The following is a 27,887-nucleotide window of genomic DNA, read 5'->3' on the forward strand; positions in this document are numbered from 1 at the left end:
AGGAGTAACCCCTGAGCACCGCTGGGTGTGGCCCAAAATCCAAAAACAAAAAAGAAAGAAAATTTAAATAAGTAAATTGCTCAAGATTGCTAACCCCATGAGCCAAAGAGATAGCACAGTGATAGGGTGTTTGCCTTGCATGCTGCCAACCCAGGATAGACCCAGGTTCAATCCCCAGCATCCCATATGGTCCCCCAACCCTGCCAGGTGTGATTTTTGAGTACAGAGCCAGGAGTAACTCCAAGTGTTGCTGGGTGTGGCCACACACAAAAAAAGATTGCTAACCCCAGAAGATATTTATTCAGTTATACTAGGGTATCTCCTTTTTTTTCTGCCTTCCCTCCCTCCCTCAGAATAAACCTTGTTGTATATATGTATTCTTCAGTATGTCTGCCATATGCCATATACATTCAATGGAATGTTAGTTGACTGGATTTTATATGAGTGTCGAAAGCCACTCCATCTTTTTGTGTTTCTATTGTTTATTGAGATACCTTGTTTGTAAAAAAAAAAAAAAAAAAAAGCCATCAATTTGTTTTAAAATCCTCTCTGAAAGTTCTTGTAGTGTAACCATATATGTAATATTTTATAGTTCGAGACCGTGTTCGGACAAAGATGGAGCGTGATATCTTGGTAGAAGTTAATCATCCTTTTATTGTCAAGTTGCATTATGGTAAGTAATGAACTTTGCCTCCCCATCTCCCACTTCTATGAGTTCATTCAGATATACTATTGTACATAAATATATATTTGCATGTCTTTTTATGTTTATAGCAAATACATATAAACCCATGGAAACTGGAGCCATTATTTCTTAGACAAACTTTAGAAGGTGTTTTGTTTTGTTTTGTTGGTTTTTGGTTTTTGGGCCACACCTGGAAGTGCTCAGGGGTTACTCCTGGCACTTAGGGGTTACTCCTGTCAGGCCCAGGGAACCATATGGGATGCCGAGGATAAAACCCAGGTCTGTCCTGGGTAGTCTGCGTGCAAATCAAATGCCCTACCACTGTGCTATCACTTTGGCCCCTTTAGAAGGTTTTATTGCATTTAGATTACTTTTATTTTATTTTTGGGTTTTGGGGCCACACTTGGCAGCACTCAGGCTTTACTTTTGGTACTGTGCTCAGAAATCACTCCTGACAGGCTTGGGGGACCATATGGGATGCCAGAGATCCTGGGTTAGCCACATGCAAGGCAAACGCCCTACCGATGCACTATCACTTCAGCACCAGATTATGTTTATTTTAAACGTTCTAGTTTCTGAGTCAACCATATGAACAGGTTATAATCAATGGGTTTTATGATTATAATAATAATATACCAACTTAAAAACAAGTTCACTGATTCCAGAGTTCTGACATTTTTTTCATCTTCCTTTCTCAAAGCCATTTGCACTTTTCTTTAGTGGGTTAAGGTATAGTTATTCTTACTATGTATAATTAAAGTCACACAACCCTTATTTATATGTAGTTAAGTGAAAATGTTTTCATTTTGTTTCATGGTTAGATAAGTCCTTTTTTGATGGGAATTTTTCTGTTATTTTTTATTTTTATTTTTATTGTGACCAAAGTGAATTACGACTCTTTCAGAGTAATATTAAAGGTACATAGTGACAATGAATCAGGGCCATTCCCACCACCAGAGTTGTCCTCCCTCCACCCTAGTTCCCAGCATGCATCCCATATCCCCCATTTTTACACCTTGGATTGCTAGTGTAACTGGTCCCCTCTGTGTATAGCTTGTTGGAGATTGGGTATCGATTCTGTTGACATTGACTTTGGATTTGGTGTTTAAGTCTGATCATTGTTTATTTCTACTCAGTGTTCATACTACTGTTTGGTCCTGATACCTCCATTTTCCCCCCTCAATTTATGAAGTAGAACAAGATGATTGAAGTTCTGTGGTTCTGTTGAAAAAAGAAGAAAAAAAGGCTGGGAGGAGTCTGTCTAGAAGAGGCTATAAATATCAATTTAAAAGAAAAAAGCGGGGGGAGGGGGGCTGGAGCAGTGGTGCAGCGGTTGGCCATTTTGCCTTGCACGGGACTGACCTAGGGGCTGACCCAGGACGGACCGTGGTTCCATCCCCTGGTGTCCCATATGGTCCCCCAAGCCAGGAGTGATTTAAAGAAGAAAAACCAACAGAAACACAAAACAGGCAACTACAAAAAAGCACAACAGCAACAATAAAAACAACCACAAGAAATAAAAATAAAGAATAAGAAAGGAAAGAAGGCTGGTGTGGCAAGGTTTTGTGCTTTTTTTTTTTTTTTTTTTTTTTTTTTTTTGCATAGGCACAGTAAATATTGGGGAGATTAGAAAGGGAATTCCCTTGGCCTAAATTAAACAGGGTTTCTCCGCCCTTGCCCTTGAAGCATACCGTCATAGGAACAACTATTGTTTTAAAAGAAATTGTATCCTGAGAAACCATGGCCTGAAGAAAAATCTTAATAAATCTAATGATTCCACAATAGGAAATACTACATTTATGGTTCCACATGAAAACTAAGAGAAATCAGTGGCTATCTAATAAGTAAAAATCAGCATTAATCTCTGATGTGATCATTAATTTACTGAAAATGTTCATTTGTGAATCAGTAGACCATGTGAGCTTAAAGAACTAAATTGTGGTTATCTAAATGGAAAATTTTTTTCTTCATTCAGCTTTTCAGACTGAAGGGAAGCTGTATCTTATTTTGGATTTTCTCAGGGGAGGAGATTTGTTTACACGCTTATCCAAAGAGGTATATAATTTATCTCTATTTTAATATTTTTATGTGATACTGTTTCAACTAAAGCTTTGTGTTATTTCAATATTACATTTGTGTATTTTCTCAACTGGCAAAAGATTTCAAAAGTTTTTTTATCTTTTAATTTTATTCTGAATGTAGGGCTTTACCTTGGCAAATGGTGTTTGTCTTTTGTCCTGCTTCTTTAGCTTATAGCTTGTGCAAAATTAATAATGTTTCAATAAAATACCCTTAAACAATTAGCAATGGAAAATAAGCATGCAGTTTTTAAAAATAACTTATTTTTAAGACATGGTGGGGCAATGGTGATAGTATCTTAGTATAGTTATTAACAAAATGTAAAATTCTTTCCAACACAATGCATATTTACATTTAGTAAGTGAATAGTTACATCAGATGATCAATTTCTTTCACAAGTAAACTAACTAAAACAGTGTATAAATTTAACATATATATTTATATCTTGCCATTTAACTTCTAGAGTAAAACCTGAAAAATAAATCATGGACACAAAGAAGACAATTAAAAACAGAAAAATTATTGTTTTATTTTAGGTGATGTTCACAGAAGAAGATGTCAAATTCTACTTGGCTGAACTTGCACTTGCTTTAGACCATCTACATAGCCTGGGAATAATCTATAGAGACTTAAAACCAGAAAAGTAAGGAATCATGCTACTAAGTTGAATACAATGTGATATATTTATTTAGAAGGTAATAAAAAATAAAATTACTTCAGAGAAGTACCACAAGAATTGCATTAGATTGCCTGTATTTCACAATTTAACACTGTGTTCCCATACATACTTTTAAATTTGTTGATTTTTAAAAATGTTTTACTTTCCTGCATTTGTATTTTTTATTTTTATTGAGGTTGAAATACGTATTCATATGTCTATTGGGTTTTGGTATGATTTTGTATTCACAGCTTTTGCTCATTTTTTTATGGGGAGTCTTTTTCCCATTGTAAGAGATTTTTACAAGTTAAGAATGAAACTAATGGGGCCGGCGAGGTGGCGCTAGAGATAAGGTGTCTGCCTTGCAAGCGCTAGCCAAGGAAGGACCGCGTTTCGATCCCCCGGCGTCCCATATGGTCCCCCCAAGCCAGGGGCAATGTCTGAGTGCTTAGCCAGGAGTAACCCCTGAGCATCAAATGGATATGGCCCGAAAAACCAAAAAAAAAAAAAAAGAATGAAACTAACACACACATTGCAAATCAGATTTTGTAGTTTAACTTTTGTTGCTTTAACCCAGTGATGTCTAACCTTTTTGAGCCCGAGTGCCCAAACTGCCGTACAAAAACAAAGAATTTCCTCAAAAGTGGCATCACATTAGTTAAACCTTAATAACAAGGTTTTAATATCTAAAACTATGCGGCATGGCGCCGCATATCTTAATTGCGGACCTTCCCGCGTGCCAGCTGCAAGGCTTTCGGTGCCACCACTGGCACGCGTGCCATAAGTTCGCCATCGCGGCTTTAACCTATGTAAGTATTTTCTTCTCTTTAAAATCTATTAATCTTTTGTCTGTGATTTCTTTCTTTTTAGAAAGGTTTTCAATCCAAATAAAAGATATTTTCCTTTTCAAAAAATTTTTGGGAGGGAATCATACCTCTATGCACAAGGCTTACTCGTAACTCCTGGCTCTAAACTCAGAGATCCCTCCTGATACAGCTTGTGCTGCTGGGAATTGAACCCAAGTTAGCTGTGTGCAAAGAAAGCACCCTACCTACTATACTATCTCTAGAGCTCCAGGTTGGTTTGTTTGGGATTTTTGTTGTTGCATTTTGTTGTTTTGTTTTTGGTATGAGGGTTCCTATAAAGCTGATCTTTTCCTCCAAATAACTATTTATTGAAAATATTCTTCTCCAGGGAATTCTGCTAAAGAGACACCTCCCCCTCCCATATTCTGAGAGACTTCCTATCTCCTCTATTCTCAGAGATAAAAGTTTTTCTATTAAAAAAAAGAAAAATTTTCTCCATAGGATTGTAAATGTTGAGTGCGACTTGAACAAATATCCCATTGCAGTTATCAAAGAATTAGTACTCTAAATTGGCTATGCCTCTGATTTAGTTTTTGCTTATTCTCTGCCACAATATATAATATATTCCTTGTCTTGTTTTGTTTCTGTTTTTGTTTTTTGTTTTTTTTTTTTTTTTGGTGTCTCGCCTAGCAGTGCTTGGGGCAAGGAACAATATTGGCCTCTGATAGGTGCTGTTCAGTGCTAGAAGGTGTGGTTTTCTTTTTGGAGGATGTTAGCAAGTCTTACTCTCCCCAAAATTGTTTTAATACATTATTGACATGTGATTCACATACTGGAGATTTCATCCATTTAAAAATGTACAGTTCATGGGTCAGAGTGATAGTTATAGCTGATAGGGCACTTGTCTTGTATTCAGCTGACCTGGATTCAGTCCCAGACATCCCAGCTGGTCACCCGAGCCTACCAGTATTTCTTGAGTGTAGAACTGGGAATGACCCCTGAGTGTTGCCAGTGTGTGTCCCCAAAACAAAATTAAAATGTACAGTTCAAGGGCTCAAGAGATAGCTCAGGGAATTGAGTGTATATACACTTTTCATGCAGGAGACCTGGATTCAGTCCCCAATACTGCATTTGATACCCAGAACTACCATCAGGAGCCATTCATGAGCACAAAATAGCACAATAGGAGTGACCCCAAACCCAAATAAATAAAATGTGTAATTCAGTGGTTGATTATTATTAATAGCTGTGCAATTATTGTTTTATTAAGAATTTCAAATTGTGTTAGTATTTATGTGTGAATTTTCTTTTTTGTTGTTGTTTTTTTTGGGGGGGGAGGGGGTCACATCCAGCACTGCTCAGGGGTTACTCCTGGCTCTATGCTCAGAAATGGCCCCTGGCAGGCACAGGGGACCATATGGGATGCCGGGATTCGAACCACTGTCCTTCAGCATAAAAGGCAAACGCCTTACCTCCATGCTATCTCTCCGGCCCCATTATGTGTGAATTTTCAATTATAGATTATAGAAGGAAATGAGAGATCCTTTTCTGGAACCTTGTTATATCTTCATTTAGTAGAAACTCTTATACTTTGCTTTTAATTTTTCTTTTTTTTTTTTTTTTTTTGGTTTTTTTTGGGGGGGGCCACACCCGGTGACGCTCAGGAGTTACTCCTGGCTATGCGCTCAGAAGTCGCTCCTGGCTTGGGGGACCATATGGGACGCCGGGGGATCGAACCGCGGTCCGTCCTAGGCTAGCACAGGCAAGACAGGCACCTTACCTCTAGTGCCACCACCCGGCTCCTGCTTTTTATTTTTCATATATTTTGTTTGCAGTAATTCCTGGCTAATTTCTGCTATTTCTCATCTTTCAAAATTCTGTTCCCATGCAAAATAAAATTTCTTAGGAAGATAAAGGATTGTATTCCTTTAAAAGAAACAAACGCTGTTAATAATGTGTGTGGATTACAGGGCATAGCTCAGAGGTCAGAGCTGCATGCCTTTCACTACACAAGGTACTATGTCCCATCCTTGATGCAGTGTGGCCCTATAGGCACTGGATATATCCCTAGAGGTCTGATCAGTACCAGTGAGTGTGGCGCTGATGTCCCCTCCCACCACTGCGTCTAAGTGACTTGAGGTCTGCTGTATTTTTGTCCTTGGAACTCCCTTTCATGTATTAGACAAAAGTAGGTGATTTCTACTATACCTAATAATTTCTTTAAATGGATTTCTCTGTTTCTAATCAAACACAATCAAGACGGGTATCTTTTTCAAGGTCCCTTGTTAATCAAAAGCATTTGAAATATATTTGCCCTCTGAATTACCCTCAATGGTAAGCTTTATTGCAATCATAGTTGCATTGATGATGGGGAAAGGTGGGGAAGTATTTTTGATTTCATTATAACAAAATGGCTTGTATATTTTTCAGTTAAAATTCAAAGGAAGTGCAGAGATAGAGAGATAGTACAGCGGGTAAGGCTTTGCATATAGCTGACGGGGTTTAGTCTCTGGTACCCCAGATGATCTCTTGAGCACAGAGTCAAGAATAATCCATCAGCACACCAGATGTGCCCCCCCCAAAGGTAGAGGACGTGTATTATGCCTTAGCTTTGAAAATTATTCTTTAAACTTTGAATTCAGTAGACCAAAATACCTGTCCAGTGATATTCTCTTGCAGCTTAATACTGATTTCTACAATTCCTGAATTACATTCTACTTAAGTAGCTACTAAAGCCAAAGCTTAAATTTTGGTTTTGTCCACTTGCTCTTCTTTATCATGACCCATATCTAATAAGCCATCAGGATTGAAGGTTTAGCTAGCTCAGTGTTGAAGCACATGCTTTGTATATCTGAGCCCTGGGCTTAATATCTGGCCACAAAACAAAAAGAAATCAGTGAATAGCCATTTTTTTTACCTCTAAAGTGTTCCCTAAATTGTGTTTTGATTACCTTAGACCACCACGCATAAAACTTTATGATATGTAGTACCCTTGTAAAAATGCCCAAATTATTTAGAATGTCTTACTTTTGCCCCTTTCAGACTGGCCTTATTCATTTATCATATTTTTTGTGTATTCTCCAGACACTGAGATATGAAATAAGGTCAAACCCTCTCATATAGCCTTTCTCAATAAGGGGGAATGGGGGCTAGAGCAAGAGTACAGCGAGTAGGGCACATGACTTCAATGCGGCTGACCCAGATTCTATTCCTGGCATCCCATATAGTGATCACCAGCAGTGTTCCATGAGAGCAGAGCCAGGAGTAATCCCTGAGCACTTCCAGGTGTGGCCCAAAAATAATGGGGTAGGGGAAGCATATAGTTCCATATGAACTTCCTGAGATGAGATTCGGAGCCACAAGAAGGAACCAAGTTAAGCATGGACCCAGAGTCTCTCAGTGAGGTTAAGAAACACTGCTGTAGTAGATCTCTATTTCAGTCCACACCAGAGAAGGAGTAAAGTGAAGGGCTGGGTTAGAAAAACAGCCAGGGGAGTGGGGCGTGGATATGAGAAGGATTATTTAGCTCACGTCAGAAGAAAACTGAGGCAACAGTGATAGAATCAGGTGCTTTAAAAATGACAAGAGACTTTACCTTGTCCTCTTTGCATCATTGTTTTCATAATTAAAAATAAAAAATTTAAAAAAATGACAAGAGATGGGGCCAGAGAGATAGCATGAAGGTAAGGCGTTTGCCTTGCATGCAGAAGGGTGGTGGTTCAAATCCTGGCATCCCATATGGTCCCCCGAGCCTGCCAGGAGCCATTTCTGAGCCTAGAGCCAGGAGTATTAACACCTGAGTGCTGCCAGGTGTGACCCAAAAACCAAAAACCAAAAAAAAAAAGACAAGAGACTGTTAGCTCTAATTGGATTTAAATTTGTGAACCCTGGGGCTGGAGCAGTATCACAGCAGGGAAGGCATTTGGCTTGCATGAGGCTGTCGTGGGTTCTATCCCTGGCATCCCATATGGTCTCCTGAGCCTGCCAGGGAGGCTTTCTGATCACAGAACCAGGAGTAACCCCTGAGCTGCCAGGTGTGGCCCCAAATCAAAAAAAAAATTGTGGACCCATGCCTATTGTGTTTATTTCGGTCATATCTATAGGAAAGGTATTGAAAGAGCAATTTAGAAAAATACAGGTTTTGGTTCTTTTTCTGACCGTATTCAAGTGCCCGAGCCTCAATAGAAGTTTATGGCTTTGTCTTTGGAAATGTTATTTGTATATGCAAAAAAACCCAAAATTTTCCTCCTCTGCTTTTGCCTTATTTACAATCTAAGGCAGTATTTTAAAATGAATGTAGTAATATAACGTTTAATGGTGATTCTGTTGTAGATTCTATAAATTCCAATTTGAAAAGATTTCTAACTTTTCTTTCAGCATACTTCTTGATGAAGAAGGTCACATCAAGTTGACAGGTAAAACAAACTTTTATTGTTGTTCTTCTGGACTTAACGTCATTTAAGACTTACCAGGGTAGGACTGGGGAGATAGATAACTCAGTGGACTGGAGCACCTGTACCGCACATAACAGCCTTAGACTTCATATTGCTGCATGGTCCCACGAGCATTGCTCTGAGAGGGATTACTCAGCACCACTGGATATGATACCAATCCCCACCCCTGCACCCAAAAAGAAAAAGGTAGATAGTGGTACAGATATTGTTACTGTATTATGCTAATATAAAATGGGTTGGGGATGTAGCTCAGTGATAGTACTCCTCCACATGAGTAAGGCCCCAGGTTCAAACCCCAGCATTGTTGATTGCTTGGACTTCCGAGTTTTAACTTTATGTGTGCAAATTATTATAGAACATTTATAAATTCCATTTTTTGCAGATTTTGGCTTAAGCAAAGAGTCTATTGACCATGAAAAGAAGGCATATTCTTTCTGTGGAACTGTAGAATACATGGCTCCAGAAGTAGTTAATCGTCGTGGTCATACTCAGAGTGCAGATTGGTGGTCTTTTGGTGTGTTAATGGTAAGTGGTTTTTTTTAAGAATTTCAGTAATGAAAAAAATTAAAAAAAAAGAATTTCAGTAATGAGTGAGTAGAAATATAGATCATTTATATGATTTTATAGCAACTTTAGATTTATTAAAGTGATTTTTTTCTTGATTCTTTTCTGTAGTTTGAGATGCTCACTGGTACACTGCCTTTCCAGGGAAAAGATCGAAAAGAAACAATGACTATGATTCTTAAGTAAGTATGCTCTAGTGGACATGTTTTTATGATATTTAAAAATAAGCAAGTAGGGGCCGGAGCGGTGGTGCAAGCGGTAGGATGTTTGCCTTGCACACGCTAACCTAGGATGGACTGCAGTTCGATCCCCTGGCATCCCATATGGTCCCCCAAGCCAGGAGCAATTTCTGAGCACGTAGCCAGGAGTAACCCCTGAGCATCACTGGGTGTAGCCCAAAGCAAAAAAAATGAATAAAATAAACAAGTTACATAAAACATTGGTAGAAGGCATTGTCAATTTGGTGGTAAAGTTCAGTAACCCTTTACATTACTACCATAAACAATACTATTATAACTATGTTACCTAAAATGTAATATCAAAATGCTAATTAATAAGTGCTTTAAAGTAAAAAAATGAGATTTTAAGTATGAGCTATCAGATAAGTATTGAGAAAATCATAGATATTATAACATTAATAGTGTGGTTTGTATACTAACAAACTCCATAGTTTTAGAATATGTTGTCTTCATATCCCTGGTGAAATGTTGAACACTTTTACTTTTGAGATTTGGAATGGTGGGCTTATTGTGTTGTAATTCACATTGTCCAGGCACTGCTAACAAGTGTAAATGAGGAAAGAAAGCAGTGACTGGGCTGGATAGATAGCACAGTGGGTAAGACAAGCACTTGACTTGCACACAGCCAACCAGATTTGATCACAGGCACTCCATGTGGTCCCCTGAGCACAACTCTAGGAGTAAGTCGACTTTTAGGGTACAGAAAGAGAAATAAAATTGTCACTTTTTTAGATAATACAGTTAGACCCAGAGAAAATCCAAATTTTTGTAAATAACTTGAAGTAAAAGTTTAGCAAAGTTGCTGAGTAAAAGGGCCAATAAATAAAATATATTTTATATCTTTTGGTTGCGTTGGGTGTTGTTCTAGGGGCTTCTCAGGACTTGGTGCTTTTGGTGTGGTTTCCAGTGGTGCTCAGAGGCCACAAAGTGCTGGGGATCAGTCTAGGATTCCATTCATCCAAAGCACTGCTGCTGAGCCACATTCCTGACCCTCAGAATGGATTTTTTTTTAGAGATACTGTTTACAATAGGGAGCTGTAGAGATCGTATAGCAGAGAAAACTCTTACCAGAAAACTGACCCAGTTTCAATGCCTGGTACTCCATCTGGTCCCCTGAGCCCAGCCAGGAGTGATCCCTGAGCACAAAAACAGGAGTAAGTCATGAACAAATCTGGGTGCGCTCCAAAAACAAAAATATACTGCTTATAATAGTTTAAAAATACCAGATAGCTAGGAATAAATCTTAACAAAGCTATTCAAGAATATGCAAAAATCGAGAATATTTTATCCAGAAAAATTATTAAATATCAAAAATAATTTAAAGATTATACCAATTCTGTCTGACTGGATGATCCAGTAATATAAAGATGTGGGTTCTAAAAAAAGATGTGGGTTCTTTCTGTGTATAATAATATCCAGAAGAAATATACCACTAGGCATTTAGTACTTTTAAAGTATATATTAGCAATATTATTAATTTTTAAATAATTAAAATTAAAGTATATTTTTGTCTAGCCATGAAAACCTAAGATTTAAAATTTCAGCATGTAACTGACAAAAATTTATTTTTTATGAGAACAAAGATGCAAAGAAAGAGGACAAGGTAAAGTTACAGTGGAAGGACAATCACCCATAACATAATTCTCAGAAGAAGTTCCCTTGCTGATATCTTAACTTTGAACTTTCAGCCAAAGAACATTAAGATAAATAAAACAGAATCCATGTACAATTACTTTGTCCCTCAAGTCCCCAGATTGTAACACATTATAATATTTCTTAACAGCACACAAAGCAATCTAAAGCCATAAAACTTACATAACTCCTTAAACATTAGAGGCATAGTATTTTTTACATTTCCATGTACATGCATATTAGCTTAAGTTAGCCTCAAATTTTAAGTGTTTTTTTAAGGATTAGAGTCAAAGGAGTACAGTAAAAACAGTGTTAGAGTGGCAATCATTGTTTGCATATGCCCACCAAAATATGAGGGGCATGGAAAGGAATAACCTTGGCCTAAGTACAAAGAGACCCTACCCCTGAAATTTCCTGGCATAAGACCAACTCTAGGCTCCAGGCAAGCTAGATCGTCCAATCCAAGACATTGTCTATAGAGCCAACACACTTTTATTTTTCACACAGTCTCTGTTGTTGGTATCATGTTTCTGTATTAAAGATCCTGGAATCTGTATATCCTACATTGAAGTCAGGGTGTGGAGCATCCTCTCGTTTCACCACACAATTAAAGGGCAATGCAGGGAGCCCTGTCCTGTAAGCAGGTTGTTGTTGTTGTTGTTGTTAAGTCTTCTCAGTGTTAAGGGAAATCTCTTGAGCAGGTCGATGTCTGAGCAGTGGTAGGATCTTCCGTGGTAGAGGATTGCTTCCAGGTGATGTTACAGACAAACCTAGATGTTTCGTGGATGGCTTCCCTGGTTCAGGGGTGAATGGAAAATGCCCTTTCTTCTGAGGCCTTTACCAGGTCGTTATGCCAATGTTCAGAGTTTAAGGTCCCTTTGCACTACAAGATTTGTGTGTTCCAATCTCTATTAGATAGGATCTTATTTGTATAGTATTTTCCCATTTTAATGTGCCTATGCAAAAAAGGAGCAATGCCAAGTGGCGTTATTGGCGCATATAGGGGCCATAAGAACAAGTCCAACAAACCCCATGACATGGTTCAATCATAAGCATTAAACTGGGGGACTCTTTCACCAAAATTCTTTGTTGAACAGCTCATAAAGAGAAGATAAAAAGTGGTTAGAATCATCACTGTATAAGGAAATATTTAGTAAGACTTATAGCTGTCAGAGAAAAAATACAAAATATTCTAAAGAAATACGTGTCCATTTTATGTCTTTTGAAACAGTTTGGGGTTGTTACACACAATGCACGGCTTTGTTCTGTGATTAGGATTGTGCAGTACTGAAGTTAAAAAGAGTAATGTGGGTTAGTGATGTTTAGTGGGGTGAGAGAGTTAAGGAGTAAAAATGAGGGGCCGGAGAGATAGCATGGAGGTAAGGCATTTGCCTTTCATGCAGGAGGTCATCGGTTCAAATCCCGGAGCCCCATATGGTCCCCCCGTGCCTGCCAGGAGCAATTTCTGAGCCTGGAGCCAGGAATAACCCCTGAGCACTGCCGGGTGTAACCCAAAAACCACAAAAAATAAAAAACAAATGAGTAAAAATGAGCTTTTGTAGGGTGTGGGAAAGGTCAGAATACAAAATGGACATTCTGGATACGCAAAACTTAACATAAGGATAAGGAATACTCTTAATACATGCAGTGTATTATGTATGCAGTTTTCCATATGTAGACTGGTCAGAAATTGCCAGTGACAAACTTAGTGCAACCGAGCAAAACTCAGCACACCCCAAGTTAGGACCCACCATTTCTGGTGGGTCCTAATCTTTGTTCTCATAATTAAAAATAAAAAATTTTTAAAAAGGGGAGAAGAAAAAAATTTCTAGAAAGCTATATAGATGAAACATAGACTTAAATTTCAGTTTGATTACTGGTATTACTTTAGAGTTTAGGAAATGTTGAAATAGAAAGCAAATATTTCCCACTTGTGAAGGTGATAGAATTTTGGAGGGCCAAGAATAGATTGTTACTTACTGAATGTTTATGTCTCTCTGAAAATCTGATGTAGAAGCATTGTTCTCTGATACAATAGTATTAAAAAAGAAGCTTTTGGGAAACGATTAAGATTAGAAAATAAATCATGAGGGTGGGATCCCAATGTAATCTAAGGAAATTACATTATGAATGTTTTAAAACTTAGTAAATATGTTAATTCATGTTAATTTAATTAGTAAAATGTTGTAACTTAATAATAAAATAGTTCAACTAAATTCAACTAAAAATGGAAGCTTAGAGAATTTTTTTAAATAATCATCTTTATACTACTTAGAACAATGAATTATTTGTTGTAACATTAAAATGCTATGAATTTTCTGTTTAAGAAACAAAAATGATTAAAATATGTCTAAACCTTTCTCTTATAGAATTTCTCAACATAAATAATATCTGTGTCTCAAGGCATTTACTAGAGAGTCAACTACTCAAGGACATAATTTCTTTTTCTAAGTTTTATTTTATTATTGTTAAGATCAGACCATTTACAATAGCATTGATATTTATGTTTTTCTGTGCAGTTACTGCATCTCCACCACAATAAAGTGCCAGTCTTTTTAAAAATAAAAAATAAATTTATTTTTTTAAACTTGATTGATTGATTGGTTTCTGGGCCACACCCAGCAGTGCTCAAGGGTCACTCCTGGTTTTGCACTCATAAATCACCCCTGGGAGGCTGGAGACCATATGGGATGCCAAAAATCGAACTCGGTCCCTCCCAGGTCGGCTGCATGCAAGGCAAATGCCCTACTGCTGTGCTATCTCTCTGGCCCCAATAAAAAATATTATTTATGAGGGCCCAGAGAGAAAGTATGGGGTTAAACCACTTTCCCTCCATGAGACTAGTCCTGATTCAATCTCTAAACACTTCTGTGATCTTTATATCAGTAGGAATGACCCTTGAAAATAGCCAGGAATAGCCCCAGAGTACCACTGGCATGGTGATTAATGAGATATAATATGATAATCATTGTAATTTTGTAACTTCAAGACTTAATATTTGGGATAGCTTCATTTCAACTGTTCATTGCCTATGCATTGTTAGTGGCAAAACTAAAATATCAGTGTAAATAAAGATTAAATCTTAATATTTTTTATGCAGAACTTTGATAAACTGATTATAGTGTACTAATACAAAGGATTAAAATAGCTACCGTATTTTCCGGCATATAAGACGACCCCCTAATTTTGCAGTTAAACATAGGTTTAGGCCTATATTCGCTGTATCAGACAGAACGTTCCTGTGCTGCAACTGTATGTACCACAGTGAGCCAATCACAACAAGCAAAGGTTCAAAGGTTATACTGTAATAGACTTTCTCTCTGACTCTGGCCAATCTGAGCAGGCTTTTGACAGTGTAGATTTGGGTCCAGAACACTGTCTAATTTGCATGCATAAAAAGCCTGCTTGAATTGGCTGAGTTAGAGAGGTGGTCCAAGCAGCCTTGCAGTGATTGGTGCAGGATCGAGTTGGAAAACTCGTTTTGTGGCAATATTCAGACAATTTTCATTTAGCGGCATATTGAAACATTTTTCGGGATATACACGGCGTATAAGACGACCCCCGATTTTCGGTTGACTTTTTGTTTCGAAAGTCGTCTTATACACCAGAAAATACGGTAATAAAAATGGGAAGCTTTGCTTTATTAAGTTTTACTGTAACTTAATTTTAACTAGGGAAATACAGCTTTGAAGCAGGTGTAGAAAATAGGCTTGTGGGGGCCCAGAGAGATAGCACAGTGGCGTCTGCCTTGCAAGCAGCCGATCCAGGACCAAAGGTGGTTGGTTCGAATCCCGGCGTCCCATATGGTCCCCCGTGCCTGCCAGGAGCTATTTCTGAACAGACAGCCAGGAGTAACCCCTGAGCACTGCCGAGTGTGGCCCAAAAACCAAAAAAAAAAAAAATAGGCTTGTGAATGCAGATACTAGCTTATACTTGTAACAGGGATGGGAAATTTTTCTGTCAAGAGCTATTTATATATTTATAATCTTCCCAGGCCCTAATTTTGCAGGCAGATGAGCTGCAGACAACCGTTGAGAAGATACATGGCTGTTCTGGCATGTACCAGGACCAAAGCACATGACTTCACAGGCCTTATACAGTCTCCAGAACAAATACTTCCTACTCCTGATTTACAACCTATATACAAAGAGAGACTTTTTATTTACTAACAGTAGAAACTTCTGAGCAGTATAGAATAGATGGCCTTTATAAATCATGCTGTAAAGATCCTGTATTCTTTTTTTTTTTAATTTGGAGAAGGAGCACCATGTCCAGCTGTGTTCAGGCTTCCTACTGCCTCTGTACTCAAGGATCACTGCTAGAAGGGCTCAGAGGACAATATCAGGTAGCAAGGATTGAATTCAGGTCAGCCACATGCAAGGCAAGCACCCTACCCGCTTTACTATGTCTCCAACCCCTGTATTGATATGGCAGAGATAAAACAATCTCTATCTCATACCATCACAAAAAATCAGTTCTAAGTAATTTACAAAGATATAGGCACATGTATGAAGCAAAAAAGTTTCTATAAGAAAGTATTTCATGACTGTGAAGTTGGAAAAGTAGTCTTACGACATAAAGTCATCAAGGAAAAGATAATTATTATTAGATTAAAATTAATAACTTATTCTCATCTTAAGATTCTATTGAGAGACAGTAAAAAATCGCAACACATGAGCCTGAAATATAGCTTAATGGACTGGGGATGCTTGCTTTGTTATGAATGTCCTGAGTTCAAGCCCCTGTACCATGTGGTTCCTGCAAGCACCACTGAACATCACCTCTGAGCTGGTACCACCAAATGTGGCCCAAAACACTAGAAAAGGAAAGAACTTTGCATTGTGACAAATAAAGGGCTTGTATGAATTAGATATCAAGTATATCAAAAATCTGTGAGAGTGCTCGCTTCGGCAGCACATATACTAAAATTGGAACAATACAGAGAAGATTAGCATGGCCCCTGCGCAAGGATGACACGCAAATTCGTGAAGCATTCCATATTTTTAGAAAAAAAATATCAGTGAGAAAAGTTGGTTGAAAACATAAGAGAGGATAGTCACTTACTACAAAAGAGGATCATCAGTGGCCAAGTTGACTTACAAAAAGGCACTTACTCTCATTAATTGGAAATTCTAAATTAAAATCACACAAAAAAAATAAACAAATTAAAATCACACATTGCTCAGGAATGTAGTTCAGTGGTAGATCAGCACATGCTTCACATATATGGCCCTGTGTTGATTCTGAGCACCAAAAAACAGGGCTTATGAATGTGACTCATTGTAACACTTTTGTCTTGCATGCAGAGGACCCTTTGCTTGATTCACAGTACCATAACACACTTAAACTACATATCCACCATAACAGCTCAAAGTAAGACGCTGACAAAATAAAGGGCTGATAGGATGTAGACTATCTTTGGCAACTTTCATACATAGCTGGAAAGAGTATAAATACTTTTATTGCCACTTGTATAAATCTTATGTCACAACTTTGAAAAGCGTAAATTTTGGGCCTTCTCTCTCAAATCAACTATATTATATTTGTATACATCATACACACACTCTTCATCCACTAATTCCCTCTTAGGCAACCAAGTACTTAGATAAGTACTTACGGGGCCGGGCGGTGGCGCTGGAGGTAAGTGCCTGCCTTGCCTGCGCTAGCCTAGGACGGACCGCGGTTCGATCCCCTGGTGTCCCATATGGTCCCCCCAGAAGCCAGGAGCAACTTCTGAGCGCATAGCCAGGAGTAACCCCTGAGCGTCGCCGGGTGTGGCCCAAAAACCAAAAACCAAAAAAAAAAAAAAAAAAGATAAGTACTTACACATAAAGAAACAAATACAGGGAGCCAGAACCATAATACAGTGGATAGGGCACTTGCCTTGCACTTAGCTGATTCAGGTTTGATTCCCCAGCACCTAATATGGTCCCATAAGCCCCACCAGGAGTGATCTTTGAGCTGAGTTAGAGCCAGGAGTTAATACCTGAGCACTGATAGATGTGACCCTCAAACAAAAAATAAATAGAAAAAAGAAACAAATGCATAGGTATTCATAATATGTGATAGCCAAAAAAATGGAGACATCAGTATAGTGGATATATAAAATATTCTGTATTTACACATTATAATGCAATAAGGATTGACAAATAATTTTTTAAGTATTTTAAGTGTTGTGGACCATACATAGTCATATACTGTTATTTATTGTTGATTCCAAGCACCTTTGGGGGAGGGGTGTTGGGTCACACCCGGCTGCACTCAGGGGTTACTCCTGGCTCCACACTCAGAAATCGCTCCTGATCAAAAGAAATGGGAGGAATGGCGCAGCGGTAGGGCATTTGTCTTGCACATGGCTAACCCAGGACAGACCGTGGTTCGATCCCCCAGCATCCCATATGGTCCCCCAAGCCAGGAGCGACTTCTGAGCCCATAGCCAGGTATATCCCTAGAGTCACTGGGTGTGGGATGCTGGGAATCAAACCGGGGCCCATCCGGGGTTCAACGAGTGCAAAGCAGACGCACTACCTCTGTGCTATCATTCAGGCCCCTTACTAGCACCTTAAAAACATGAAAGTTCTTAGGTTAAGAATAGCTTAAGAGGAGCCGAAGAGATAGCATGGAGGTAAGGTGTTTGCCTTTCATGCAGAAGGTCATCAGTTCAAATCCCAGCGTCCCATATGGTCCCCCGTGCCTGCCAGGAGCAATTTCTGAGCATGGAGCCAGGAATAACCCCTGAGCACTGCCGGGTGTGACCCAAAACCACCAAAAAAATTTAAAAAGAAAAAGAATAGCTTAAGAAGGCTGAAGAGCTAATACAGTGGGCAGGGAGCTTGCCTTGCACATGGCTTGCCAGGAGTGATCCCTGAACGTTCAGCAGCATTAATTCCTGAGCACCACTGGGTAGAACCCAAAAATTAAAGCCAAACAAATCAAATGGAATAGCATAGGAATAAATCAAGGTCTCTGGCCCATGCATAGTACGCCATAGAGGAAAGTAAATGGACAAAGCTCAGTTATGTGCAGCTACCTGAATAAATCTTACAAGAATGTTGAGCAAAGATAGTATAGAAACAAAGTAATAAAAACTACATGATTCTATATATAAAAGTTTAAAATTAGACAAGATGAAGCATAGTTTCTGGGATCCATATTTAGATGGCAAAAATCTGAAGCAACATAAGGGGAAAATGATTACATTGCATGAGGGCTTCTGGCAATGGTATAGTTCTTAGCAAGATTATCATTCATTTTTTTGGTAAACCATTTCTTGGGTTTAAGTTTGGGAATTTTGTTTTATTTTTATCTTTTGCAATAGTAATTTGCTACACAAATTAATACTTAGCAGGCCTTCACCAGTCCAGCTCCTCCTAGCTTCTTTCTTCCTTTTTTTTTTTTGTTTTGTTTTTGGTTTTTGGGCCACACCTGGCGTTGCTCAGGGGTTACTCCTGGCTGTCTGCTCAGAAATAGCTCCTGGCAGGCACGGGGGACCCTATGGGACACCGGGATTCGAACCAACCACCTTTGGTCCTGGATCGGCTGCTTGCAAGGCAAACGCCGCTGTGCTATCTCTCCGGGCCCAGCTTCTTTCTTTCAACTGGCAAACACACTCTCTTATCCAGGAAGATAAAACCCTTACCACTTTCATGGGACTTCCCCCAGACAAGGGCCAGGATTTGGTCATTGGTCCTGAGAGAAAAACCCTTGATTACATTCTTGCCCCGGCACTGTGCCAATGGCATCTGCTACTCAGTAGGACAAAAGGGGAAAAACAAAAACCATCTTTCTTTGATGCAGCCCTCCTTTCGAGTTTCTTTACTGTCCTCCTGTATCCTTATAACATAAGCTTCTTTCATGAAGAATCTGCTTTCTATTGCTATTTATTTGGCTATTTTTATCTAAGGCTGATTGTCTGTCCTCCCCACCACTCTGGAAACTTCTGTCCTTTTACTCATCAGTGACCTTCTGGTTGCTAAAATCAGCAGATCAGTAGCAGAATGTCAAAAAGGTTACTGTACCAATTATTAACACAAATTTTTTTTCTACAAAATGACTGCCTGGTCTCATATAACTTAGGATGCAGCCTGGAAAAGACCGGCAAAATCTGTGGCCTCACAAAGCTTTTTTTCTTGGTGTGGGGGCAAGGAATTAATATTTAAACAAATAAATTGAATTCCCTATAGTAATATGATCAGTTGAGATAATAAACTGATATCCTCTTAGAGTGTGAGGGAAGTGGTAGGGGACAGAGTTGATTTTAGATGGGTCAATTGAGTGTGACCTTAGTTGAGAAAATTCAAATGACTGGAGTGCATGAATGGCCATATTTAGGGCTCTGGGTTTAGTCCCTGGCTTGGTACTTCATGGCCTCCTAAGAACCTGGGTATAATCCAGGTGCTTCTCAAAACTTCTGAGGAGCCCCCTCATTTAAAAAATGGTGTCATGCGGGGTCTGCGAGGTGGCACTAGGGTAAGGTGTCTGACTTGCAAGCGCCAGCTTCTCCACCCCCCCTTTTTTTCTCTTTTAATTTTGTATTCTAGAAGGGGCTCCTGCTTTTTCATAGAACTTGAATCACTTTGTTCTGTCTCATATTTCGATGTCTTTTTACATATTGAGAAAAGGGGGGAAAAGTGGATGAGGCCCAGGGGCCAAGTGGTCTCAGGAACATTGAGTGAAGGAAAAAAAAGAAGTCAGATCTAAATACCCAAGCCAAAGTCAACAACAACAGTATCAAGAGACCCAAACTATAACAAGCTAAACACAAAATGGAGCTGTTACACTAGTAGTGCTGGGGCTAGTGGTAGAGGTTTGGTGTGCATTCGGGGAACTATGGTGGAGGGAGGTCAACACTGGTGGTAGGAATGACTCTAATTCACTGTCACTAAATACCTGAAATATAACTGTGAAAGACTTGTAATTTACAATGACCTCAATAAAAATATTAAAATAAATAAATAAGGGGCCGGAACGATAGCACAGCAGTAAAGCATTTGCCTTGCACTCGGCCAACACAGGACGAACCTCGGTTCAAATCCCTTATGGTCCCCCGAGCCTGCCAGGGGGCGACTTCTGAGTGCAGAGCCAGGAGTAACCCCTGAGCACTGCCAGGTGTGACCCAAAAACCAAAAATAAAATGAATAAATAAATAAATACTGGTGTCTCTGAGGAATATTTAACACTGTTGGTCACCTTCTTCTCCTTCCCTCCATTAGTATTTTCCTATTCATCTGCTTCTCCTGCTCATTCAACTAAATGGAGAGTTGAGTGAGCAGAATATTCTTTATATAGGTTTGGGGAAGGGTGCAGTTGAAAAATTGGCCAGTTTTCAAAGCCATAAGGGACCTGACATCATCTGTAGGAGAGGAGATTCTTAGGTGGAACTGTTACCAGTCAGTGCAGTTTTTTGAGTCTGTTCTGTTTGATTAATTTTCATAGATAGAGAGCAGTTAGTGATTTGTTTGCAAAAGTATGTTCATATAGGGAAATTGTCTGTGATCAGTCGAATGTATTTAAAAGCCACTGAGTGAATTTAAAACCAGTTCTGGTAACTCTTGTTACCATGGTTGCAGTAGCAATTAGGTTTTCCCTAGGAATGTAGAAACTTCTTTTGTGATGTTGTTTAATTTGTTCCTTTACACAGTTTTAAGTTAAACTTTTTGGCAAGATTATTTCATAGCTTATGCTATTGCACCCTATTGCATCATATCACAAGGCTTACAAACATAAGTGATGAGTTCCTGTGTTTACAATGAATCTGCCATTACAAATTCCCCACTAAGGCTTTCTTCTAATGGCTTCATCTATTGAAAATCATTATTTGAAACATTTATTTTATTAGAACATTTTTTTCTTTATTTTATTTTGGTTGGAAAGGCACATCCAGCAATGCTCACTCAGGCATTACTCCTCTCTCTGCACTCAGGAATGACTCCTGGTGGTGCTTAGGAGGCCATATTGGGATGCTGGGGATAGAACCCAGGTTGGCTGAGTAGAAGGCTAGCGCCTTACCTATTGTACTATCACGCCAAGCCTATAAATTATGATTTTCTAATTACTATTTTCTCTCCTCAATGATTAGCTTTTTTCCCAGTAGTTAACTTTCCATCATTAACTAGGAGTATCTCGTTTCCTTGAAATAAGGTTCCAACAAGAAATATGGAATAAATGCTTCCTTAATTATTCCCATTTCCAGGCCCATAATGACTTTAGTGTCATTGATGTCCAGTAAGTGGAGTTTTTGTGTTCATTTTTACTATTAAAAATTCATAAGATTTAATGTGATTCAGTGTTGGGAGATTTTTTAAAACTACCTTATAAATGTTCTTATTTCTCAGGATTCCATCTCCAATACACTTTTTTTCACCATCACTACTTACTTTCTTGGCTGACCTCAGTATTTCCTGTATCTGTTCTCAAAATTTTAATGACTCCTTTTGACTTAGCAGAAACCACACATGTGTTTCTAATTAATCAGCTACATGGCTTCAAAAATACATGACATGCATGGCTTTATATCTTTAAATAAATGCATCACTATTTGTTGTTCTTAATATCTTCTTACTTTCCAGTAAGTACCATTTTCATGTACCTTATTGTTCAAGTTAGAGAAATAGTAATCATTCTTGATATTTTCCTCTCTCTCTCTTGCATATGCATGTATTCACCAATTCATCCTCGGAAGTATTTTAGTCTTCCAGCTTTCCTCCTACTTTTACTTGCTCCTAAGTGAAATACCTACTGCCTATTACTTCTCCCTGTTCCAAGTGATTTTGTGCTACACTTGAGTTACCATCTCAAATGACCTCTGACCATATTAGTTCACTCTTCACAGACTTGCACTTCATCCTGTTACCTAACACTATATTTCCCAGGTTTGTTTACCAGAACACTAGTTTTGTACATTGTTAGTATTCTCTGAAAAGTGGGTGTTAGAAACAAATGGTTTCCTTCTCAGCCTTTTATATGTAATGTAATTTGTGTCATTATAGAGAATACTAGTGGGGAGATTGAATAATATTTAACATTCTAAGGCAAGAGCACAGTGGGTTAAGAAATTTACCTTGTGGGGCTGGGCGGTGGCGCTAAAGGTAAGGTGCCTGCCTTGCCTGCGCTAGCCTTGGACGGACCGCGGTTCGATCCCCTGGCGTCCCATATGGTCCCCCAAGCCAGGAGCAACTTCTGAGCGCATAGCCAGGAGTAACCCCTGAGCGTTACCGGGTGTGGCCCAAAAACCAAAAAAAAAAAAAAAAAAAAAGAAAAGAAATTTACCTTGCATGAGGCCAACCCAGGTTCTATCCCTGGCATCCTCTATGGTCCCCCAAGCCTGGTAGGAGTGATTTCTGAGTTCAGAGCCAGAAGTAACCCTTGAGTGCTGCTGGGTGTGACCCCAAAACAAAAACAAACAAAAATTAACATTCCACATATTGCCAAAAATTACTGAATATGCAATGCCAAAATACTGGAACGTGAAATTTTTTGTTCTTGCAGGTATCTCGCAAAATTAATGTTAGTAAATTTTTGAGAGAGTACTGGCAAATGAATAAATTTTCAACCTTTAAATTTTCCATAAGGTCTTTCACAGTCTGATATCTAATAAGCTACCCCCTACTGTTCCATATACTTGCCATTAGTGCTTCTTCCATGTTTCCTCCTGAATGTGTCTATTATTGTACTAAAGTTGTCTATATCTGTCCTTGCCTCTGAGTGGGGTTACTTTTATCAGTCTACTTAGCACTAAGCAGTGTGTACTTGATAACATACTGAATAACAAATGGATATAGTTCTAAAATTGAAATTTCTCAGCCAACCATTTATCCCAGCTATGTATTTTTTTTTGTTTATATACTTACAGGATGAGTGATTTTCTTAATTTGTGGGTTGGGAAAAAATAAAATTACATATTAGAGCTGAAACACATCTTTTTTTAATATTTTATTTTTAATTATGAGAACAAAGATGCAAAGAAAGAGGACAAGGTAAAGTTACAGTGGAAGGACAATCACCCATAACATAATTCTCAGAAGAAGTTCCCATGTTGATATCTTAACTTTGAACTTTCAGCCAAAGAACATTAAGATAAATAAAACAATTCATGTACAATTACTTTGTCCCTCAAGTCCCCAGATTGTGACACATTATAATATTTCTTTTTTTTATTTTTAATTATGAGAACAAAGATGCAAAGAAAGAGGACAAGGTAAAGTTACAGTGGAAGGACAATCAGCCATAACATAATTCTCAAAAGTCCCCTTGCTGATATCTTAACTTTGAAATTTCAGCCAAAGAAAATTAAGACAAATAAGACAGAATCCATGTACAATTACTTTGTCCCTCAAGCCCCCTGATTGTAACACATTATAATATTTCTTAACAGCACACAAGGCAATCTAAAGCCATAAAACTTACCTCACTCCTTAAACATTAGAGGCATAGTATTTTTTACATTTCCATGTACATGCATATTAGCTTAAGTTAACCTTAAATTTTAAGTGTTTTTTTTAAGGATTAGAGTCAAAGGAGCACAGTAAAAACGGTGTTAGAGTGGCAATTGTTGTGAAACACATCTTTATAAGCATCTCGACCAATGGTTTTCCTATTGATGTCACAGCACATTAGATGCCCTGTTCCCCCAGTTCTTCCCTGCAGGACAGTTAAAGGGCATGAGTGGGCATATTAGATGTCTGGATCACACTTTCAGAAGTTTTAAATGTTGGATTTCTTTTTTTTGGCGGGGGGGGGGGGGGAGGTCACACACGGTGGCACTCAGGATTACTCCTGGTTCTGAGCTCAGAAATCACCCCTGGCAGGCTTGGGGGACAATATGGGATGCCGAGAATCGAACCACCTTCCATCTGGGTTGTCTCTGGCCCCCTAATATTGGATTTCTTAAATTGCCTTAGAAAAAGGAGTTGCAGCAAGGCTGCACTTTGTGAGTCCTTGGCCTGATTTTCCTTAGGAAGTGATAAGGATACTCAGCCATTGACTTTACCTAAAGTCAAAAAGTTTTATTGGTTTTGTTTTACTTTATTTGGAGCCACATTCACCTTTGCCTGCGGTATTTTTCTGGCTCTGTATACTCTGAAACATATTGGGTGCCAGGGGTCAAATCCAGTCAATCACATGCAAGGCAAGCACTCTAATCACTGTATTCCCTCTCCAGCCCCCAGTTACAAGGGGGCTGTTGGAGTTTTAGATCTAAGACTCCAACAGTTTTACTCTTGCAGTAGTGCTTTTTGTAAAATTCTGAAAAAATTAAGTCCACTAATTCTGATAAATCTATTAAAAGATTAAAAACTTGGGGGCAGAGAGGTAACACAGTGGTAGGGTGTTTGCCTTGCAAGCAGCCGATCCAGGATGGACAGTGGTTCGAATTCCAGGATCCCATTTGGTCCCCCATGCCTGCCAGGAGTGATTTCTGAACGCAGAGCCAGGAATAATCCTGAAAGCGCCTCCAAGTGTGACCCAAAAACCAAAAAAGAAAAAAATTAATTAAAAAAAGATTATAAACTGGGACCGGAGTGATAGGGCAGCAGTAGGGTGTTTGCCTTGCATGAGACTGACCCAGGACGAACCTCGGTTTGATCCCTAGCATCCCATATACCAGGAGTGATTTCTGAGCCAGGAGTAACCCCTTAGTGTTACTGGGTATGACTGAAAAACCAAAAAAAATAAATTAATTAATTAAATTTTTAAGTGTTCACATCATTTTATACGTGTAATAGACAGCTCTATTCATAATAGCACAATTTTTATTCATAGTGGCAAAATTTAGATTCAACCCAGATGTCCTTCCACAGGTAAATTATTTAAGTGTGGTTCAGTAATTATAATGAATTGGTTGCAATACAATTCACAATAAAAATTAACCTGATACGCACAACTTAAATAACTCGTGAGACTTGTGTTGAGTGAATGAAAGAAATAGTATGAATACACTTAATAGAAAACTTTTTTTTTGGGGGGGGGTCACACCCGGCAGTGCTCAGGGGTTACTCCTGGCTTTATGCTCAGAAATCACTCCTGGCAGGCTCGGGGGACCATATGGGATGCCGGGATTCGAACCACCAACCTTCTGCATGCAAAGCAAATGACTTACCTCCATACTATCTCTCCAGCCTCAATAGAAAACTCTTAAAATGACAAATTATAGAAATGGAGATTATACAAGTGATTAGCAGGGATTAGGAAGAAGGCAAGGAAGGAAATGGAAATAGTTATAAAGGCTGAAGTATGATGGATTCCAGTGGTGATAAACTGTTCCATATATTTACTATACTGATGGTGGATACAGGTGCTTCCCCATAAAATTAAAATCTCATAGATGTAGACATACAAACACATATGGGATTGGAGTGAGAGATAGTCAGAGAGGGTGCTTACCTTGCTGACCTGGTTTTGATTTCTGGTACGGCATCTGGTCCCCAGGGACCCACCAGGATGATCACTGAACATATCGCCAGGAGTAAGCCCTGAGTACTGCCAGGTGTGACCCCAAAAACACTCCTCAAAAAAAAAAAAGCACACATAAATAAGTATAAGTAATGGGTTCAGAGTGATAGCACAGCAGTAGGGCATTTGCGTGGCATGTGACCAACCCTGGATGAACCCCTGTTCGATTTCCGGCATTCCATTTGGTCCCCCAAGCCTGCTAGGAGTGATTTCTGAGTAACCCCTGTTTGAGCACTGTTGAGTGTGCCCCCCCCAAAAAAAAAACAAAAAATAATAAGTATAAGTAAGACTAGGGACATCTAAATGATGAGATAGGTGAATTGTTGTATCAGTGTCCGTACAGTTTGAGCCTGTGCTTCAGTTTTGTAAATTGTTATAAGCAAAGAATGCACAGAATCTCTCTGCGTCATCTCTTAAATTTGAGTCTGTGCTTCTCAAAATAAACTTTTAATTAAAAATTTAATTAAAATAGATGCCTCCAAAAAGTATGCTAATGTGTGAATTTATTATTTAGAGCCAAACTTGGGATGCCTCAGTTTTTGAGTCCTGAAGCCCAGAGTCTTTTACGAATGCTTTTCAAACGAAACCCTGCCAACAGATTAGGTATAAATTTTAAATTAATTTTTTCTCTGTGTGTTGATGTTTATTATTTTGGGGGGAAGAGGTACAAATTTGTGTTGTATGATTGTGAAATATTAAGTCACATATTAAGAGCAAATAATAAATGTCTCCCCCTTGAAATAAAATGACTATTTAATCATGCTATTTAATTTAAATAGGTGCAGGACCTGATGGAGTTGAAGAAATAAAAAGACATTTGTTTTTCTCAACAATAGACTGGAATGTGAGTAAAAAAAAATAAGAACTTACGGGGCCCAGAGAGATAGCACAGTGGTGTTTGCCTTGCAAGCAGCCAATCCAGGACCAAAGGTGGTTGGTTCGAATCCCGGTGTCCCATATGGTCCCCCGTGCCTGCCAGGAGCTGTTTCTGAGCAGACAGCCAGGAGTAACCCCTGAGCATCGCCGGGTGTGGCCCAAAAATCAAAAAAAAAAAAATAAGAACTTACTTAGAAGGGGTTTTATTTTTCAATAATTTACATATGTGTAAGTCTCTTTCTTTTTTCCAGAAACTGTACAGACGAGAAATTCACCCACCGTTTAAGCCTGCAACTGGCAGGCCTGAAGATACTTTCTATTTTGATCCTGAGTTTACTGCAAAAACTCCCAAAGGTAAGGAGAAAATAAGAATATTCAAATAAAAAATATAACGTTTTTGTTGGTTTGGGGGCCACACCTGGCAGCTCTCAGAGGTTACTCCTGACTCTGCACTCAGAAATTTCTCCTGGCAGGCTTGGGGATGCTGGTATCGAACCACGGTCAGCTGTGTACAAGGCAAATGCCCTACCCACTGTGCTATCTGCTTTGAATGCTGTTTTCTCCTATTTGCTCATAAATATTTCCCAGTTATATCCATGATGTCCTTATATCTTTTGTTTCTATCATAACACTGCCACCTTAGTAAATCTTTTATAGCAATTAAGATTCTCATAAAAGGGGCCCGGAGAGATAGCTCAGCGGCGTTTGCCTTGCAAGCAGCCGATCCAGGACCAAAGGTGGTTGGTTCGAATCCCGGTGTCCCATATGGTCCCCCGTGCCTGCCAGGAGCTATTTCTGAGTAGACAGCCAGGAGTAACCCCTGAGCACCGCCGGGTGTGGCCCAAAAACCAAAAAAAAAAAAAAAAAAAGATTCTCATAAAAAATCTTTTAGCAAATTATGTTACTTTGATGATATTTTTGTGGAAAAAATAATTTGTGCATTTATTTACCTGAAGCTGAAATAATTTTCAGCATAAAAAAATAATCTTGACTCCAAAACATAACCGAGGCTTTATATAAAGTATGATAACTTTAAAATTATTTATACACTATTGCAAATCCTGCAGTTAGCTGCAAAGCTGCTAGGCTGCAAAAGCCACAAATGTACAAGGACCAGGGGACCTGGCTGCCTAGTGGGGTGAAGTACCCACCCAGGAACACCAAAGTGTAGCTCACCCACCCACCCCACCACTGAGGGAGGGGGAGGAGAAAGAAGGAGAGAGAGGAGAAAGGTAAAAACTGTATCTATTCATTCCAACCTGAGGTCTGTTGCTGCCTGGGTTTTCTGAGAGAGAGATAGGTAATACACCAACCAGAGAGGGCCTGTAGGTCTGGGTTCAAGATACATAACAGGAGCCCCAGAGATAGCATGAAGGTTGCCTTGCATGCAGAAGGACAGTGGTTCAAAATCCTGGCATCCCACATGGTCCCCTGAGCCTGCCAGGA

The 27,887-nt window shown here is 38.9% G+C and overlaps 1 protein-coding gene and 1 non-coding gene across 2 annotated transcripts in view; both read left to right on the plus strand.

The window, feature by feature from the left end:
- RPS6KA3 (ribosomal protein S6 kinase A3) overlaps positions 1–27,887 on the plus strand; it is a 137,079-nt gene that overhangs the window by 75,104 nt on the left and 34,088 nt on the right. Inside the window, exons 5-13 of the mRNA XM_049766784.1 lie at positions 593–673; positions 2,661–2,740; positions 3,301–3,407; positions 8,606–8,643; positions 9,065–9,207; positions 9,358–9,428; positions 26,080–26,168; positions 26,345–26,409; positions 26,693–26,795. Of these exons, the coding sequence (XP_049622741.1) occupies positions 593–673; positions 2,661–2,740; positions 3,301–3,407; positions 8,606–8,643; positions 9,065–9,207; positions 9,358–9,428; positions 26,080–26,168; positions 26,345–26,409; positions 26,693–26,795 (777 nt within the window). The remainder of the gene's footprint in view (positions 1–592; positions 674–2,660; positions 2,741–3,300; positions 3,408–8,605; positions 8,644–9,064; positions 9,208–9,357; positions 9,429–26,079; positions 26,169–26,344; positions 26,410–26,692; positions 26,796–27,887) is intronic.
- Positions 16,016–16,122, plus strand: LOC126000102 (U6 spliceosomal RNA). Its single transcript, XR_007492468.1, has one exon. It is a non-coding gene; the product is annotated as a U6 spliceosomal RNA (small nuclear RNA).

The sequence above is a fragment of the Suncus etruscus genome, chromosome X (assembly GCF_024139225.1).
Source record: "Suncus etruscus isolate mSunEtr1 chromosome X, mSunEtr1.pri.cur, whole genome shotgun sequence".
NCBI classification, from domain to species: Eukaryota; Metazoa; Chordata; class Mammalia; order Eulipotyphla; family Soricidae; genus Suncus; species Suncus etruscus.